This window comes from Phalaenopsis equestris, unplaced genomic scaffold (genome assembly GCF_001263595.1).
Source record: "Phalaenopsis equestris unplaced genomic scaffold, ASM126359v1 Scaffold219149, whole genome shotgun sequence".
Lineage (NCBI taxonomy): Eukaryota > Viridiplantae > Streptophyta > Magnoliopsida > Asparagales > Orchidaceae > Phalaenopsis > Phalaenopsis equestris.
In genome coordinates this window covers 448020-468996 of record NW_018237541.1, presented here as the reverse complement: position 1 = coordinate 468996, position 20977 = coordinate 448020, and the positions used below count along the sequence as shown (strand labels likewise).

The 20977-nt window shown below is 33.8% G+C and overlaps 2 protein-coding genes across 2 annotated transcripts in view; one reads left to right on the top strand and one right to left on the bottom strand.

Moving 5' to 3' along the window:
• Positions 1 to 1471: 1471 nt before the first annotated feature.
• On the bottom strand, positions 1472 to 12624 carry LOC110037400 (ELMO domain-containing protein C). The gene is made up of 10 exons (XM_020742040.1): positions 12424 to 12624; positions 9722 to 9874; positions 9254 to 9362; positions 7733 to 7845; positions 6439 to 6507; positions 5148 to 5263; positions 4683 to 4737; positions 3617 to 3737; positions 1979 to 2121; positions 1472 to 1685 (listed from the first exon to the last, which is right to left on the bottom strand). The coding sequence occupies exons 2-10, from the start codon at positions 9863 to 9865 to the stop codon at positions 1584 to 1586; spliced, it is 972 nt and encodes a 323-aa protein (XP_020597699.1). The 5' UTR covers positions 9866 to 9874; positions 12424 to 12624; the 3' UTR covers positions 1472 to 1583.
• Positions 12625 to 18709: 6085 nt separating this feature from the next.
• Positions 18710 to 20977, top strand: part of LOC110037387 (ADP-ribosylation factor 1-like) — a 9924-nt gene continuing 7656 nt past the window's right edge. Inside the window, exons 1-2 of the mRNA XM_020742027.1 lie at positions 18710 to 18844; positions 19556 to 19715. Coding sequence (XP_020597686.1) covers positions 19568 to 19715 — 148 coding nt within the window. The 5' untranslated portion in view covers positions 18710 to 18844; positions 19556 to 19567. The remainder of the gene's footprint in view (positions 18845 to 19555; positions 19716 to 20977) is intronic.

The following is a 20977-nucleotide window of genomic DNA, read 5'->3' as shown; positions in this document are numbered from 1 at the left end:
CATAATTTATTATGAAGCATTATAATTGATATAGATTTGTTTAGCTGTAGTTTTTTATTTCGAACTTGTACTAATTGGTGATGGGGTGAAGGATGTGCAAGATTCATGGAGAAGATATCGTTAAAATTATACAGCAATTTTCTATGTTTATTTTAGTAATGAATTTCATAAACAAATATTCATTTTCACAATGAGCAAATAATGCACAAAACTAAATTATTTAATGATGTGATTATTAGGGAATTGAAATATTAAAAAAATAGGTGAAGTCTGTTTGGGGCAGCTTGTGTGTTTCAAAATAAACAACTTATCTTGAAATGTGGCCCGCGGGTTGATCACGGGGGTCGACCCGTGACCTGCTTTTTGTGCAAAAAACAAAAAACACAACATATAATATTTTCAAAAACACACAAATCAAACGGTTAGATGATGTTTTCAAAAGCACCGCTGCACTTATAAGCTGCACCAAACGGGCCCTTAAGGTCTCTCTCTCTCTCTCTCTCTCTCTCTCATTTGTAGCATACTAGAAAGCATAAAAGCTTATAGTTTGTTGATATATATATATATAAATAAGACATTTTGAGACATTTTTCAAGATGTAAATTGCACTTTAGTTTGATAAATTAATGCCAATTTTACTTTGAATTAAAAATTTTATGCCTATGTGATTAATCAAATCTCCAATAACAAGTGAAAATGAAAATGAATCAAAATTGGGTTTATAATCCACCATTTACTCATTATCAACAGAATTCAATATTGTAAGAAAATACTAATGATGTAATCTTTTTTTGCATCATTATATATTTATAAATGTTTCATAATAAGGTTCAGCATGATACTCATATTGCTGAGCATCACCAACACTATCATCAATGAAAAGATCAACATCAAGTTTTAAGGCACCAAATATAACTTATATGTCTATCAAAAATAAAAATAAAAAAAAATTACATACTCCACACCGAAATCTTATGCATTTACGTGTCGCTTTTACAAGAAATACCATTTACCTATACATGAAAAGGTGCATTTCACTGTTCTTAGTGTAGGAAGGGCGCATTTTCTGTCCGGACACCTGACGTATCTCTACGTGCTATGCAAGTTATTCCTGAGTTATTTTTAGGTTATTTTCAATAATCTCAAAATTATCCATAAATAACCCAAAAATAAAGATCACGGGTTATTTCTAGATTATTTCAGGATTATTAAAAAAAATCTAGAAATAACCTGAAAATAACTCATGAGTATCCTGCGCCACGCGTAGAGTTATGTTAAGAGCCCGTACAGAAATTTTTTCGTAGGAAAGAGCTAAGTTGGGAGCTTCGCCCGTAAAAATTGAAGTTTACGTGCAAGAGAAATAAATACATAAGATTTGGGTGCTGCTGGGTATGTAAATTCCCCAAAAATTAAATAAATTTCTATATGTATATATAATAAAATTTATGAAATCTCAAATTTTTTTTGCCTGCAAAATGCATTGGGAAGGTAAAATTAGCACATATTTATAGCAATATTAAACCTTACAAATGTATTATGAATCATAAAATAATCATTCAAAATAAATTGGAAATAAGGGCTCCCTATCTGTACAACATGGTATAAGCAGGCAAGTCCTTGACACTATAAATGTCTTCCAGCGCAAGCTCTAGTTCTAATTGTGCTCTTGTAGACTTGAGAACATCCTTCAAACAAAATACAATGAAACCAATCAGAAATGAAGAAAACAAGGCCTTAAATAACTGATTATTAATCATTTACATAATCACCACCCAATTTCTATACTTTTACCTTTTACATTTATACCAGCCAAATCTATCATGTCACAGCAAAAATACCACTATTTTGAGTTTCAAAAATGGAAATACAACTTCTCATGCATATGTCAAGTGAAGCTTAGGTGTTAGATATGTAAATACATAGAAATTGAGTGGCATGTATGTGAATATTCCAAATATGAAATGGTTTGGAGATTTACAGTGAACTCCATGTAAGAGGCTCTCTTGGCTAGCCATTGGGCATCCATCAACCTGAAAGCTACACAGTAGAGGTCGTCGAAAGCACTCTTGTCGTTTGCGAGAAGTTCTGCGAAACGAGTTCCCGCCTTTGATGTTGGACTACCTGTTAAGTAGCACAAGATTCGATTAGAATTGACTCCACATCGCCCCCTCGAATAAAGAATAAATGACTAAGCTCGTCATATCGCAGAAACATATGTTGGAATGAAGAAGGCCTCACAAGCATTGGCATCAATAAGTTAAGCTTTCAGCGATTGAGCTGGAATTTGAGATTTCTCTATAAATAATAGAAAATTTAATAATGTGGTCTTTCTGCCCACTTTCAATAGATTTGTTAGCCAAACATTTAAAAAAAAAATTAAACATTTGATGATTTTACTATTCTTTAAGATTGAAGTTGGTTCCGCCCCCGCTGCTCTCGCCCCACTAAATGTGTGGAGTTTTTGAAAAACTAAAATCCGCCATTTTATGCGATCTCAACAACAGGTATTTCATTAATTAGTCAACAACATACTATGTAGATTTAGTCGTGGGTTATTTCAATGAAGGAGCTTTGAGTATTTATTGTATTTTTGGCTATCAATTAGGTCGGTTAACGATTTGATTTCAAGCAAAGCTGAGGGCGACTCAAAATTGGCTTGAAAAGATTTAGTGTAGCTTGAAATCGGCTTGTGGCTCGTTATATTCAATTTCGGGCCAAGCCAACTCAAAATTTAATAGAACTCAATCGGGCTCAAAATCAAAAAAAGCTGGCTTAAATTGAGCTATTGGGATACATTTCAACTCATAATCAGCTCGATAGGCTCAAATTGAGTTATTTGGATCCATTCCAGCTCAAAATTGGCTCGTGACTCGTTATATTCAATTTTACTTGCATTATATATATATATAATATTTATAAATAAAAAAAATAGTAAAAGTCGATTTTGAGTCCATTCGAGCCGATTCTTGTCTGGCGCGAAATTGGCTTGAAAAAGAAAAAAATCGATCCAAAATTTTGGCTCATAGCTCGGCTCGTTTATTTCAAGCCGAGCCAAAATTCGAATCTATTTTAGCGCGATTAATGATCTTTGAGATAAATTCACAACACTAGCTATCAAAAATTTTAATTTCTAAGGAGAGAAAGATGCCACTTTTAGGTGACATACAAGCAATGATGACTACAATTCTCCAAACCTAAATCATAGTGAACTCTACAACTACAATTATTCTCACTTTTAGAAGTGAGATAAACTTTTTTCATGCATAGGTAAGACGGCATATATGTAAAAAAATTAAGTTTTGGGATCAGAAATGTAAATACATAAGAATTGAGGCGGCGTATGTTAAATACCAAACAAGACTTTCATAAAAAAATACCATTATTCTAACTTTTAGAAGGTAAGATAGACTTTTTTCATGCATAGGAAAGATTGCAAATATGTAATAAAAAATGAAGTTTGGGTATCAGAAATGTAAATGCATAAGAATTGTGGGGTATGCATGTAAATCTTCCTTTTTCTATTTTTATATTCCCCTTCGCTCTTGGTGATTGAATTAAGTTTTGTTTTGCGGATTTCCCAATATATGAAACTAATGTAATTTTGAAATATACTAACCTGCTTGAAGATCCAGCATCTGAACGAGCATAAATGAGATGTTGATTCCAGCTACAGCAAAAGGATACTCCCACTCCGCCCTATTGCCATCTCTTTTATGCAATAAAACCTGAAAAGAATCCTGCATAAACATGACTTGTTAATGGCAAACTGTTCCTGATGAAAGATTTGAGTGGTATAAATGTAAAAAAAAAAAAAAGGTAAAGTTTTGGTGTTTAGATATCTAAATACATAGAAATCGAGAGTGGCATGTATGTAAATGCCCTTAAACATCAATTTTTACATACATCCAATCTTAGTATCTTACCTATGCACAAAAAAAGTCACTTTTTTATAGTTAAAATAGTGTTAGTTTTTATATGATATAAAAAGTTTGGGTGGTATGAATGCAAAAAGTAAAATTTAGGTGGAGATATGTAAATACATACAAAGTGAGTGGTATGTATGTAAATGCCCTTAAACTTCAATTTTTACATACATCCCATCTTGGTATCTTACCAATGCACAAAAAGGTGTCACTTTTTAAAGTTAAAATAGTGTTATTTTTTATGTGATATAAAAAATTTGGGTGGTATGAATGTAAAAAGTAAAATTTAGGTGTTAGATATGTAAATGTCCGTATGTATTTACATATTTAAGACCTAAACATTCAAATTCACATGCATGCTACTGAATTCTTTCACATCACATCAAAAATACCAGTATACCACCATCACTTTTTTTTGAAAGTGAAACAAACCCTCTCATGCATACGCACATAACACCATCACTTTGGCTGTTAGATATGTAAATAAATAAGAATTATGTGGTATGTATGTAAATTTCCCTCAAATCGCGGCCATATAGTTCTTATGTATTTACACATCACATCAAAAATATCACCATCGCCATTTTTTAAAAAAGTGAAACACACCTTATCATGAATAGATTTATATCACCAAGGTGTTATAAACAAAAATATCAAACTTTGGGGGTTATATATGTAGATATATAAGAATTGTGTGGCATGTATGTAAATTTCCCTAAAATAAAAATACAGCTGCATGATGAAGAAGTGCGCAGTTACCGGGTAGTTCTGGGCGAAAAAAATGAGATTTTCCAAAGATATGAAGCCACCGCCCCTAGCCACAAACAATCAGAAGTTCAGTGTAGGTTAAGATTGTTTAAAATGGGAGCATTTACATACACAGCACACAATTCTAATGTATTTACATATCTCACACCAAAACTTACGTATTTACCCACTTACTGCTCAAATCTATAATGACACATAAAAAATAGCGCTATTACCACTTTTTATAAGTGAAATATATCTTCTCATGCATACGTTTAAAGCAGTAAATTGCAAGCTACATGAGATATGAAAGCTTAGAGGTGAGATGGGTAAGCTTTTAAAGCTCTAAACTCACTTCTAAAGTGTTAGGGATGTCAATATGAAAGTTTAGATGTGAGATATCTAAATATATAAGAGTTATGTGCTTGGTATGTAAATTTCCCTTAGTAAATAAGATAGCTGCAGGTAAATTATTACCTAAAATCTGTAGATGGATCAGCACCTTGCCAGCCCATTTCCTTCCATAGTTCTGATTTGAGAGGGGGGACTTCTCTATTGGGATATGCTAGTTTCCAGAGTTGTCTCAATGCATCCTGAATGACAGATGATTTTTTTCTTAAAATTTAGCAGTTCAGATTAGGGTTTTTAACGATCTGATTTTGAGCCGAGTTGGGGTCGGCTCGAATTTGGCTTGAAATTGATTTAGTGTGGCTCGAAATCAGCTTGTGGCTAGTTATATTTGATTTCATGCCGGGCCGGCTAGAAATTGAATCGAGCTCGATCCAGCTCGAAGTTGAAACGAGCTGGCTCAAATTGAGTTTTTTGGATCTGTTCGGATTATTGGAATAGTCTCGATCCAGCTCAAGATTGAAACTGCGCTAATTGACTTATTTGGGTCCATTCAACTTGAAATCAGCTCAAAATCTGCTTGAAATTAGCTCGTGGCTCGATATATTCAATGTTTTTTAGAATTATATAATTTTTATAAATAAAAAATACTATGAACCGATCTCGAGTCAGTTCGAGCCGATCTATGTATGGCTTGAAATTGGGTCAAAAAAATTTGATCCAAAATTTTGTACAATTATTTCGACCCGAACCAACATTCGAATCGATTTCGAGCGATTAATGCCTTCAAGCTAAACTCACAGCCCTATTTTAGATAAGATGTGAATTTTAGGATATTAGATATATTAAAAATATTCCACCAAAAGACCACGCAAAAATTTGAAGGGAAATTTGCATACATACCACACAATTCTTATGCATTTTCATATCAAAAACCTTTATATGAAAATGTGTATTTCACTGTTAAAAAGTTAGTGATAGTGCTATTTCCAAAGCTTTAGAGTGTTATGTATGTAAATATTAAAATTTGCATGTTAGATATGTAAACATATAAGAATTGTGTGGTAGTATGCATGAAAATGCCCCATATTTCAAATTTACAGGAGTCAATTGTCTGAATATATATAAATGTTCAATTTTTTTAACAAAAGGGGCAACTACAGACAGACTACCAAAAACTTCCTATTGACAAATCTACCACTCTATTTCACCCATTTTTCAAATTCTCACTCAAATATCAAAATTCATAGTAAAACCTCAAACTATATTTTTCATTTTTATCAAATTCTCAATAATTTGATTGCGGCTAGTTCAAAAAAATCACATGGGTGGTTAATTTATAAATATCAATGTTTCGGGTGGCCTGTATGTAAATACCCAAAAAAAAAAAATTGTATGCATTTTTAACTAAAATACATACTTGATGATCAAGACGAGAACCGTCAAATGGGACCTTCAATCTCTGCTTCAAGTCATTCAATCTTTCTTGCTGCACATAAAACATAAAAGAAAATCATTAAATTATGAGAAAAATATTATAAGGTCTAATATAAATTAACATTAGAAAAAATAGATGAATCAAGAAGAGTGCATATTACCTACTAATTTGCAGCACAGAATGTTATTTTCTTCTATGTTTTTGGATGTGTTGGTGTATGAGATATTGTGAGGTGTAACTAAAGATCTATTTGGGTTAGCTTTTTCACTATTTAGCTTCTCAAAAAGTTGCCAAAATTCTGTTTGATTGCAGCTTTTTTATACTTTTTAGAAATTTCAAAAATAGATTTCTACAATCACTTGTTAGAGCATAGCAACTATAAGAAAGCTAATATATGACTTTATAAGTAAGTTCCAAAAAGCAAAGATCATTCTAAAAAAAAGTAAGTTCTAAAAAGCAAAGCAACCAAAAGTTTACAAACAGGTCCCAAACAAACACCTAAATTTAATTGTGAAAGAATATAATTGTGCGGACCTCAAATACACAATTTACCCTCTACTAGTTGTGCATCTTAAATGCTCATAGGATTATATCTGAAGTCCTCACAAAAGAAAGGATTCCCATCTAAACTTGTAACTTCCAAGCGTTTGTTGTAAATAGGCATGAAATCAAATGCTCAGCATAATACGATTAGCTAACAGTAAAACCTTAAAGTCCCAAAGCAAAGCAAAAGCAAAACTAATCACATAATTAAACCACAATTAATGCATTGATTACTGACCTTCAAGTACCTCCAACTAATTACATCACTAACAAAAAATAAAATAAATCAAAATCTGCTTTGCTCAAAGCAAGAAAAAGTATGACATCTAAATTGTAAGGCTCTTTATATTGTTTTTGCTAATGTTCTTCTTTTGAAATCATAGTTTTTACATGTATATAACACCTAAATTTTACTTTTTTTACATTTATAACACTCAAATCTCTCATATCAAATAAAAAATACCGCCATTTTAACTTTTAAAAAGTAAGATACACCATTTTCATGCATAGGTAAGGTGGTGTGTCTGTAACAATTGAAGTTCAGGTGTTAGATATGTAAATACATAAGAATTTAGTGGATATGAATATGCATGAAACATTACAAAGGTTTACAATAATAATATGCTAATCTTCCTCTAAAACAACAACAACAAAGCCTTAATCCCACTACCAAAAAAAAAAAAAAACAAACAAAAAAGATTGCAGAATCTGATATTTCATATCTTAAAAATACCTGTAAGGGGCTAAGAGAATTCAGCAATTTCTCATCATCCTGCTGTCCATGGCTAAATGAAGGAAAAGGGAAAAGTCTTTCCAAAATTGACCTGGAACCAAGGACAATATTCGCTGCAGTAGAAAACTTGATTGATATTAGCATTATTTGAAATATGTTTAAGAGCTATGATCAACTAAATAATTATAAAAATATAAATAAGAACCTCATAAAGACAAAGTGATGCTGTTAGCAAAACCATTAGAATTTTGCTTATTTTTTAGGGATAATTACATACATAGCACTCAAAATTTTGTTATTTACAAAATTAGCACCTAGGTGATTTTTTTGAACAATTGAATCAATGCGCTTGCAATCGTCGCGATTCAACCATTGAAAATTTTAGGCGGTATTTGGCTGCAACTACAACTTATGTTAAAAAGGATTTATCAAATCCGATAAATCCGGATTTATCAAATCCAGTCACAGACAGAGGAGCTCGCGAGCGACAATGGAATAAATCCGCCATGCAATAGATTTTACTTAATTCGGATTTCCCTTATAAAACAGACGAAACGCAAAAAAAAAATCTAATGGAATGCGAGAAAATTCAATTTAGTGAAGCGTTGAATTTAATTTTATTTATTTTTTAATTTTTTTTTATATTTGGCTAGATTTAAGTTAAATTCATGCTTAAATCCTGTTGATAGTATCCTAACAAACACAGCCTCAAAAGTAATAAATATGGGTTAGGGTTTTATGGTGAATTTTTATATTTGAGTGAGAATTTGAAAATTTGATGAAAGAGGGTGCTAGATTTGGAAATGATAATGTTTTGTGTGCTACGTATGTAATTGCCCCTTCTTTTATTGCCAATAGAAGTACGCATGAACCTACAATTTGAATTAATTGTCATTGTTCAAACGCATTTAACTTTAATTTTCAAGACTTTTGTTGCCAAAAGGTTCAAGTGTGGTCTTACGGTTGTAAAACATTTAGCATTAAACATTATAAAGGGTAAATTAATAACAGGAAGATTTACATCTATATGTATTTACATATCTAACACTTAAACTTCCATTTTTACACATACGTCACCTAAACTATGCATGAAAAGGTGGTATTTTTTATGTAATATGAAAGATATAGGTGGTATAATGTAAAAGGCAAAGTTTAGATGTTAGATATGTGAATACATAGGAGTTGGGCAGTATGTATGTAAATGCCTCTAAACTTTAATGAGATAATTAGTAGGAGGTTTAAAAAGTTCGTCTACATCATGCAAGGATCAATTTAGTAAATTTCATACAAACATGTTCCTTTTTTGCACAAGAAGTGGTCTTTGCAATGAGATATAACAACAACAACAACAACAAAGCCTTAATCCCACTACGTGGGATCGGCTACATGAATTCTTTTTCTTCATTGTGTCCAATTTAGTGTCATATTTTCATTTAGTTCTAATAAATTAAGATCATTTTTTATACAATAAGCCCAAGTCTAGGTCTACCTCTGCAATGAGATACAAGTAATGATAAATACCTATCCACTGTGCCCATTGAGCAATCAATTGAGAAAAGAGAAACGTCCAATGAAGGTTTTCCTTCTTTCCATCATCCCATGGATCTTGATGGCTTCCATGACTACAATTCTTTAGAAATTTACAAAATTTAAATAAGTTGATGAGTATAAATTAGAACCTTCATAAAGCATGCTTCACCAATTGAAAAGAAAAGGGAAATTTACATACAAAGCACACAATTTTTATGTATTTACGTATTTCGCACCAACACATTCATATTTAGAGACAAGCATTGTGTTCTTTTAAATCTATGCATGAAGAGGTGCATTTCACTTTTAAAAAGTTGTAATAGTACTATTTTTTATGTGATATTAAGGATTTGAGTGCTATGTGTGTAAATATGAACGTTTAGGTGTGAGATATGTAAATACATAAGAATTGTGTGCTATGTATGTAAATGCCACCCCAAAAAAAGCCTGATATCATACCACTTCTGATGAGCTTCCATCGTACCCATGGTTTCCGAGAAGTGGTTCACTCAGGGAATCGCCACTTAAAGCATCCATGTGTTCATTTTTTCTTCCATCAACATCCCTATGATGAAGCCTCCTCCTTAAGGTTGTTGAAGCCATCAATAAAACCTATAACAAAAGATAAAGTATTTCAAGCAAGCATATAAATATTACTCCATATTGCGGAATATTTTCATTTTTTAAAATATTTTCAGTTGATAGAACGCAAGTCATGCATTTGGAATTCAATAATGGATGTCCATTTAATTGCAAAACATTGGGATAAATTTCATGATGATAATGTTAATGATGGTCATCAAAATGGTATTATGTAATACATCTAAGGATCTACAATTCCTTATATAACAAAAAGTTGTACACATAATAGATTTGGAGTTCGCAATTTCAAAGACTGTCAATTAAAACATACATTTACTTTCGGTTAACAGAAAATCAAAAAATTTACAAGAAATTTAATCAAATGATTGATTGAATCAAATATATTCCCAGGAAATTTAAATCCATAAAAAACCAACACAATAAAAAAAACTAAATTCTAGCCATTCTGATTAAAATCAAGAACAGTTGTAAAACCAAGCATAAAATATTTACTAAAAAATAACAAGAGTTCACCAAATAAAAGTAATTACAATACAAAACTATCAAATTACTCCCTACACTTGACTTAGCTAAAAAAAACGTGTAACTTTATGAAGCAAAAGATGCCTACAAACATGCCTCAAACAATCCAATTATAAACATCTTATTTTTTTCCCCATGTCCTTACAATAGTAAATCCCATAATAAATCACTTATTGAATGTAATAGAGCATAAAAACTCTAAAAAAACATAAAAGGCAGTCGTTGTTGTTGTTGGTCAATTATTAATTACTTTGATTTAACCAATATCAACATACATTCATCACCAAATACATCAGAGATAATATAACAAAAAAAAAATTCAAATTTAAGCACAACTTTTCATTGTGTAACAATACTAAATGATCCTATGATGTTTTATTAGATCCCAAAATATTGTCAAAAATATATATTTATGCAAAATATGCCAAACGATCAAGAACATGATTGACTATCCTCAGAAAAAATATTAGTGAATCAGCCAATTAAAAAATTGTTGTCTTTCATTTATAATATCCATCTTCAGACATATGAAGCAAATTTTTATTCATCCTCATCTAGAATTATTATGAGATGATCACTTCTCACATCAAGTTTCAAAAATATAATATATCAATCATCATTGCCAATTTAGGTATAGAAAATCAATATTTCATGATGATCTTGTTGATGGCTCCATTCTCCATGCACCAACTAGGCAACTAATATCTTTTTCAGTATAAGTAACAACATAACAATACATTTGCTTCCAAATGAATCAATTCAAATGCAAACCATTTACTATAATTTAAACAGGATTATAAGAACATATCTAGGTTGTTGTCGTGTTGAACAAACACTAATTGATCAACTTGAACCACTCATTGACCTACATGCTTTGTACTTACAATGTTAATACTTTCTTCTCTCATCCCATTTTTATCGGATGTCTAAGATCACCTACAAATTATTATATAGTACATAAAAAATATGTCAACGTTGAGCTTGAGAAGATCTAACAATCTGGAGGATGACTGTACGACGAAAGAGGGCACCAATAGAAGACGAGAAAGTCCACTTATCCGACCGAATTTAGTCATCCAAGCCAAATTCATAGCTGACTAGAAGCAGCAGTCCAAACCAAACCAAGCCAAACCGAAGCCGACCAAGCCACTAGAGGATAAAAAGACAACCAAGCGATTCAAGCCCGAACCATTCAGGCCGAAACGAGACAAATAAACATCTAAGTCAATCATTACAAAAAAAGTTGACCCAATAAAGTAGTCTACCTTCCGGTAGATGTGACCCGAGGAAAGATGTACTTCCACAATATCTCCATCTCACAGATGCCCCTAAGGCACCTCATCAAGAATCAAGAATTAATAGCGCAACAAAGAATCTTATAGTTATCCCTCAAACTCTCCTCCATAAGGAGAGAGCTACCTATCAAATTATGATAATTCACCCTCTACTAGATAGTCTGCATCGCTCTACTGATATGGTTTTCTCACCAGGGATGGGTTGACAACCAGACCAAATGACCCGATTGACAACAAAGACCAAGCTTAGCCGACCGAATTAGTCCTACCGACCCGAAGTCAACTAAGCTCAATCAACCGACATCCCCAACTAACCCGAGCCGATCGAACTAGCCCAGCCAAGCTGAAGCCAAACAAGGCCAAAGAGCAGCCGAGCGATAGACTTATAGCTGTAAAATATCAAGAATAGCTTATGCAACCCCAATTAAAGCAATGACAAAAATGCAATACCACTCCATATTCTTATCTCCGTTATAAAGAGATTATTATTTCATATATAAAAGGATAGTCAAAATGATTCAGAAATTTCAACGTGATTGATATGATTTAATATTCATTAGTGTTCTCTCTCACATTTCTTACGCTCTGTTCTTAGGGCATGATTTACGGACAAATTAGTATTCAACATACACAAAACCGGAAACTCTAATGAATGGAAATATTTGCTCGGAAACTCTGATGTCAATTGAAAAAAATCAAAATCGCAATTAAATTAGTTCACGTAAAAGAGGGAGATCGTACCAGAAACCCTAGACAGAGATCAAATCTATCGATATAAGATCAGAACTCCAGCCCTACGAGATGCAGGGTGAAACCCTATCGTCAATCCACGTTCTCTCGCCGATGCTCCAGGCAAAGAACCGATCGAAGGTCCGCGCCTCACGCAATAAACTGTCTGCGGGAAATGATAATAATACGCCTCACTCCCTTGTTTTTGTTGACTTTGCACTGATCTGATGGGAGATAGGGCGTGGAAGTTTTAGGTATTATGGAGTGGTTTTAGTAAGCTGCTTGCGCTGGTTGATCGAACGGCGAGTTTCTCTGCGTTTAATCTGAGCCGTTGGTTTGGCATTGTTGATTAAGTTTATTTTGGGCAGCTGCACTTTAATAATAAGCCGTTGCGCAGCAGTTGCTACAGGATTATCTGTTCTTTTTTTCAGTTTGAAAACAGTTGTGTTGCGACTGTTTCTAGATAAATGACTATTCGACTTTGTATAATAATGTTGTTTGCAACATAACTATTCATATCAATACACTATATATTTTAAAAACAAACATCAGTGTATAACATTATAAAATAAAGATAGACACCTCGTTTAATAATGAGTAGCATGACTACCAATATTAATAAAATAACTATTAAACAACAATTAATAATATACTAATATTATTTTTAAAATGCAGATGGTGTATGTCATAAGCTAACTCGTCCTTTAAAGATACTCTCCATGTCTGATCATTCTCGACAATAGAATCTTTCAGTCTATCTGCTCACAAAAAATAGATAGTATTATGTGATTCTCTGTGGGCACATGTAAAATTGTCTCTAGCAGCTATGTAGCTGACGTGAAGTGAGCAAGGAAATTCGACGTGCATGGTAGCAATCAATCCTTAGAATGTACCAGGAATACTTAAGCTCATCTTTCCTGAAGGCTTAAAAAAACATACCGTTAGAAATAACACAAGTATAAATTGACAATATAAGTAATTAATTAAATTTTATGCATGTGTGAAATCTCAGACAACTCAACGTATAAATCAACAAATTTATCACTACAAGAACAAGACAGACTTTATAAAAAATAATTATTGGTTGTCTTTAATCAATATAATATATATATATATATATATCACAAAAAAGGTCATCCAAAATAACCTAAAAAACCGTAACTCAAAAAAAATTTAAAAATTTTGTTCATTTCACTAGAATTTCACATGTGACACCATCTAATAGTGAAATACAGTCCATCCAAAAGAATCCATAATGTAAAACATCTTATCATAGACATCCAAAGCCCACAAAAAAAAGAGAAGCAAAATGAAAAAAAAACATCTGCAAATTGCATAAAAAACCAAAATAGTAAATATCAGATGCATATGAGACAAAAATAAACATGAACTGTATAAAATACTAAAACTATTAAAAGTGAATGTCTTCAGCAATCATTATAACTAACATAAATAAAACATAACATTCCCTCCAATCACCCTCCAACTATCACATTTGTAATTTGTTTCTTCAACTCTATCATCTTGTTTGCACATTCATCATCTTAAGTGTGGGTCTCGATAACTTCATTTTCAGCCTGAGATAAGGACTATTAATGACGATACTTAGGCATGGGCATGTTCCTCACCTGCCATACGAAAATAGATGTGATTGCGGAATGATACTACCAAATATAATTGTGGAGAGACATCGTGACAATCACAATTTGCATCTGTTTGGGAAATTGGTAAGATAACACATCACGAAATATAACATATTTCTTCTTTCAAGCACCAAATATCTTCTTAATGACACCGCGTAAGGAGGAATGTCTTTTGTTGAACATTTATTTTATATCTCGTGTGACATTGTTGGCTCGCTCAAAATTTGATATATAATATCTCGTATCAGGTTAGGGTTTAAGATACTCTCACTGCAACAAATACCCAACATCGACAAAATTGTATTTATTTGACATGAATTAAATAATTAGTGTTGAAGAAAGAAAGAATTAAGATAGTGGTTCAGTCTCAAGTGAATCTGTTGGTGAATGTAAGAAGTTGTATTTGTTATTTCGTGTTGCATATTTGAAAATTTCTTTGTCATGTGCACTAGTCTCCTAACCAATCATGACAAAAGTGAAGCACAAGTTGATGTCGCATACCACCATGACATTCTTTGTCAATGAGCCATAACAATCGATGAATGTGATATTATGATTATTTGAAACACGTGCACCAATATGTGCTCGTCAATTGCTCAAATATAATTCTAGAAAGACAATTAAGGGTTATATAATTTCAATATTTATATGAAAATTGAATGTAATGAATATGAAAAATTTCTTTAACTTGTGTCATATACTGTGTATCTGTGAAATCTCTGTGGGAGTCCGTTTGAATGCAGGATTTGTTGGTTTTATGACTTGTGAAGAAAAAGTGATAAGTGCATTCAGCCTTACTGAGAAGCATCTACAAATCCTTTTCGGAAGAGTGTTGAAATAGCTCTCGTCGCATTAATTCATTTTGTGATAATATGTAAAGGATTATTGCTAACACCTCTCATGAAGTTGTTCTGGATGAGTCATGAAGTCAATGATTTACATGTAGTTCCTCCAACAGATCGGTGAATATATCCTGTGTCATGCGAAACATATTGTCAAATCTCGTTAGGTGGCCCGCAAGCAACTCTTAAAACAATTTGTCGTCAACATATGAAAATGTCATGTAAGGGGAGTGTTATATGTACGAGTTACGATAATCGTAAATCAAGCATATTGCAGTTGTAACTTTCTTTTGGCGTTTTTCTCTAGTTGTATTCATGTATTTTTGGTATCGGAGTGGCTAACACAAAAACATCAATGACTTAGCTACAACCATATAAATTTATGAACAAAACCAACATAAGCAAATAACATTACACAAGTAAATAAAAAACATAATGAATACTGAAAAACTCTCAAGTACATGTCCAAAATAGCGTAAACATCCAAAGTAGCATGAAAGACCACAAACAAATAAACATTTCCAAAGTAAATAAATAATATGCCCAGAAAATTATAATAAACAAATGAGTGTCTCTCAAATGTCACTACTCCCATTAAAATAATGTAGGTAAACCACCCTGCATTCAGGAAGCATCGTCTTGAAAAACTCTCTCTGAGTTGAATCTTCATAGATAACAAATATAATGACATGTCCTCATAAATTTATTGATTTACCTCCATCTTTTGCATAACCTACTGAACAAAAGTTACTTGTGATGGGTTTGGGTCATTGGTACATGAAGCCACAAATTGTGAGATTTGACTTATAAGAAAAAGCAACTCCATCTTTTTTTCCAACTCGGGGACGCTTTAACTGGTTTATGGACTCAATTTCATGGAGATTCAGGCTAAGGCCTTATTGTAATCACCTTTTTGATCAGCACCAAAGTTTTTTGGGATGCCACCAAGCCCTGTCTCATTGGGGGCACATGCATTGTTACTCGTTGTCACGGCACATCCAAACATACGATTCAACTTCTCCTCCCGAAAAGGATTGTTTCCATAGTATTTAAATTTATTCACAATAGAAATCATCTACAAATTCATATAACATGTGGTTGAATTTAAAAATAAATTAAGATTTAACAAAAATAGGGGATATTTAAAAAAAGTTCACTGCAAGTTTCTCTGCACACCACTCCTCGGAAACATCAATTATTTATTTTACTAGATCTCACCCTAAGTCCGTTGATTATCACTTCAATTTATTCCAAATTATTCTATCTTTCTTAGCTGATCTCACTTATTTTTTAACTGCATCCTATCATACTTTCTATATGTACATTCCTTGAATTTTCTAATAATATTTTGTCAGTCTTTCTTGTTGAAATAAACTGTCGACCTATTTCTCATTTTGACCTCCTTGAGCCAAAGATCGTAAAATATTAATTTTGTCTATTTATCTCACATTGTAGATGAACTAGTCTCTTTTATCTTAACAATTGTATTATTATCATGAAAAAAACTAATTAACAAATAGGAATGTCACAGTATCGCAACTAAAAGAAAAATATGAATGCCACAATATCATCACCAATGCCCCTCCACACCATACTACATCACATATACATCACCACTGCCACCACCTTCACACACCAACACATTAAGACGCCAACACATCCACAACATCACCACCACCTCCTCCACGCACCAACACCTCCACAAAAACACAACTATGCACCAATCACCACCTCCGCACATCCATCAACACATCCTCTAACACAAACACAACCACACACCAATCACCACATCTGCAACATCACTACCTCCACACATCCACCAACACATCCTCTAACAAAACACAACCACACAACAACCACCATCTCCTCTCATCCACCAACCAATCCACTAATGCAAACACAATCACACAGTAACCACTACCTCCACACAGAGAACAATGCACACCACCACCTTCACATCCACAACATTGCTATCGATAAAGCAAGCACCCTCTTTCAGTAGTTTTTAAATTCTCTGCCAAAAATCAAAGGTAAAGATAAAACCTCACCCCATATTTTTTTTCATTTTATGCAATTCCATACATTGTACCCGAAACATTGCTATGAATAAATCAAGCGACATTTTTCATCATTTTTTTCAAATTTCTGCCAAACATTAAAAGTAAAGATAAAAACTCACCCCATATTTTTCATTTGATGCAATTTCTTGCAAGGCACTCGAAACATTGTTATCAACAAATCAAGTACCCCATTTTAACCATTTTTCAACTTCTCTTTCGAATATTAGAAGTAAAGATAAAACCTCATCTCAATTTTATCATTTGATGCTTACAATGCACCCGAAACACTGCTATCAACATATCGGACACCCTTTTTCAGCCATTTTTCAAATTCTCACTCAAACATCAAAGGTATAGATAAAACCCAAGCCATATTTTTTACTTGAGACTACTACATATAGGGGCGCCTAAAAACATTGCTATCAACAAATCAAGTACCCCGTTTCAGCCATTTTGCAAATTCACAGTCCAACATCAAAGGTGAAGATAAAAACTCATTCCATATCACAATCAACCACAAAATCACAAAATCCAAATTTCAAATCATAAAGTGAAAGCCACAAATTGCAAAATCCAAATTCTCGCTTCAAACTCTAAATGAGAAAGCCATAAATAACAAAATTCAAATTCTTACTTAAAACTACAAATGAGAAAGCCACAAATCGCAAAGAGAGAATCATTCCATTGAAAAAAAATAGGTGATATCATGGTGAGACGGAGAACATAGTAAGCAGTCAGAAAGCCAGAGATCTGAGGGAAGAGGGAGAGGGGAGAGGCAACCCATTGCAACAAGAGCTCGGAGGAAAGAGGGAGAGGAGAAAGACAACCTGTTGCCACTGAAGAGAGGCGCTAGAGATAAGCGATCGAGAGAGACGTGACCTAGGGCAGAAGAAATGTGAATGAGAGGGGAGCACTGAGGGGGTAGCGGTGAGAGGGGCATAAGTGTAATAGGTTCACGAAGAAACACAGGTCGTGGGGTCGAATCAGCACGCATTTAACATAAATTTTTAAGCAACGTTGCAGCGTCACAGTTTCCAAAAGTCTCATCCAGCATTTTCAAAACACACCACGTCAAATAAGCTGCCCCAAATGAGCTGTAAAGCTGCGAGTTCTAGAGGTGATTGTGATAAATGTTTAGCAGCCAAGCAAGCACAAATTTTGTATTTTGCTAAGAGTGTTATATGGGGTTTGCGGGTTGAGTTCAGATTTGACTTAAAGTTGATCCGACCTAAAATAATTTGACACGAATTTGACCCAAATATTAAACGAGTCAAAAAGTCAGACCCGAACAAGACCCGCCTTCAACCTGCCAACCTGAACATAACCTGTATAACCCGTTCTACAAATGAAATAATAGTTGTTCAGGTCAAAATTAAATTGATTTTGATTCAATCTGGATTCGAATTAAGTTAGTCACACGTCTGGATGACTAATCAGAGGCCACTAAAGAGCAACAGAAAATCAATTTTATTTTTTTAATGAGGCAAAATGACAAATTCCACGGACGCCGGACCTAATACTTTCTTTATTCCATTGGTCGCCCGAATGAGTCAAATTAATATTCCCGTGACACAATTTCAAATCCATTGCTATCAGGTCCATTCCTTCATTCATAAGGAACCGGATACATGGTCGAATGAATCACCGGGAAACCGTCAGTCTCCGGTCATTGCCGGTGACAACCTGTTCCATTCTGGCGGTCACGTCTCCCGTTGCGCGTACTCAGGATACTATATAAACTCTCCATTTCCGATTCCGCGTCTCGTCACCCATTTCTCTCTGCTTGTTTTCCTCCTATTTTTCGCGGGGTGCGGAGGGAGAGGATAGGCCATTGTTACCCGTAGTCGTGGAGAGCATTTGCCATTGATTTGTTAGGAGTAATCTACTGGTATGTTTTGAATCTCGGCATCGATCTAAGTTTTACTAGGGTTCACTGTCTTCCTATTCCTGCGTCGCATTTACCTTCGTTGGAAGGACGTGAGATCCCCTCTTTTGTGTTCTATTCATAGGGATTGAGGTTTGCAATGAATGGATATGTTGAATCTTTGCATGTACTGTTGTTTTTTTAATTATTTATTTATTTTAAATAAGTTTTGTTTTCATGTTGTCGAACGAAGATGCGTGAATGGCTCTCCTCCTGTCTTCTTATTCCTGCTTCGCATTTATTTTCGTTGGGAAGATGTGAGATCTCCTCTCATGTGTTATATTCATAGGGATCGAGGTTTTCAATGAATGGATATCTTTATCATGGACTATTCTTTTTTTATTATTTTAGATTAGTTTCGTTTTCATGTTGTGCGCGAACTGTCCTACTGTCTTCCTATTCTTGCTTCGCATTCATCTTCGTTGGAAAGATGTAAGATCCTTTCTCATGTGTTCTACTCATAGGGATCGAGGCTTTCAATGAATGGATATGTTGAATCTTTGTCATGGACTGTTCTTTTATTTGTTTTCAATAAGTTTCGTTTTGATGTTGTTGATGAAGATGCGTTAATGGTTCTCTTCCTTATTGTCGTTTGAGGAGAGTGTGCTGGATGTTGAAAATTTAAATGATTTTTGTCGTCGGTTTGGCTGATTTTGTGGTTTGATTGCGTTTTAGGTGCGGGTAGAGATGGGGCTCTTATTTACGAAGCTCTTTAGTCGGCTATTTGCTAAGAAGGAGATCCGGATTCTGATGGTCGGTCTTGATGCCGCTGGTAAGACCACGATCCTGTACAAGCTGAAGCTTGGGGAAATTGTCACAACCATCCCAACTATTGGTGAGCCGTTGGTCCTTCACCTTGAACTTCGTTTTGTAATTTTGTATTTCTATGATCTGGGAGAAGCATTTATGTCGTAAATTATTTTTTGGTTTTTTCCATTCAGTTTTAGATTTTGGATGATTTTGCTCGACTTTTAGTTCAATTGCAATTACTTTTATCTTGTCAACTGGAATAGTTTTTTGGCGGAATCTTCTGTTTCTTTGATGCTTCGTTCACAGGCTTCAAGAAGAAAGGATGGCTGTAATGTTCTTTGAGCTGTATTTGGTGTTTTTGACGGGCACTTACGTACATAATGCTGAATTATATGCTATTTACATACCTAACACTTTACCCTGTTATTTACACATGCGTCATCTAATTCAGTAAAAACAACAGCATGCCAACCTAGGAGTCCGAATGGTTAAAATTATCTGGTTATTTTTTTATTACAGGCGTTAAGGATTAATTATAAGAATCACGTGTCGGATATCTAAATAGCTATAATTCATTTGTTTGTCTGTGAATCTCCCTTTTATTTTTTTTAAATCCGTATTATATTTTCTACTGTCAGGAACCTCATTATCGATTATGATTATGTTTTCTAATGATGGGGTTGGCTCTAGCAAAGCATTGGCACTGGGATCATGGTCTATCATTTTGGTCATAACAGGAGGCAATTCGATTTATAAGAAGAAATATGAAGCCATGAATAATTATTCATTAGATTTTTTAAGTGCCCTTGCTTACAAAAAGTTAGCAACTAAAGGATTAATATACAAAAATATTGTAAAATGGTTTCCTTCACAAAAAGGATAAACTACGAGGACTGTCCTACAATTTTGAACACAATATAAAATTTCCAATAAAAATTATTATTTTGATGTGTAACTTCAAATCTCGGCATGATTAACATCATATTATTTTACTGCGAATGGTGCAAGAGAAGTAATAATTTGCGATTAATAGTGAAAGTATAAATAGCGCTATTATAAGTGTTGCAGCAAAGTCACTTTTTTGTAAACTTAGGGTCTGTTTGGGGCAGATTATAAGTGTGGGCGGCGTTTTTGAAAACGCCGCGACACTGTTTGGTTCCTGCGTTCGGATGACTTATGGAGAAACGCGATTTTTATTTTCTGAAGAGACGGGGCCGCGGGGTCTACCTTGCGGCCGGCGTCTTAGATTCGCGTTCGACGATTCTTTCCTCTCGTGCCCCTGTCATCCGTCTCCTCCCTCTCTCTTGCCCGATCGCAGTATTGCCCTTGCTCCTCCCTCGCAAATTT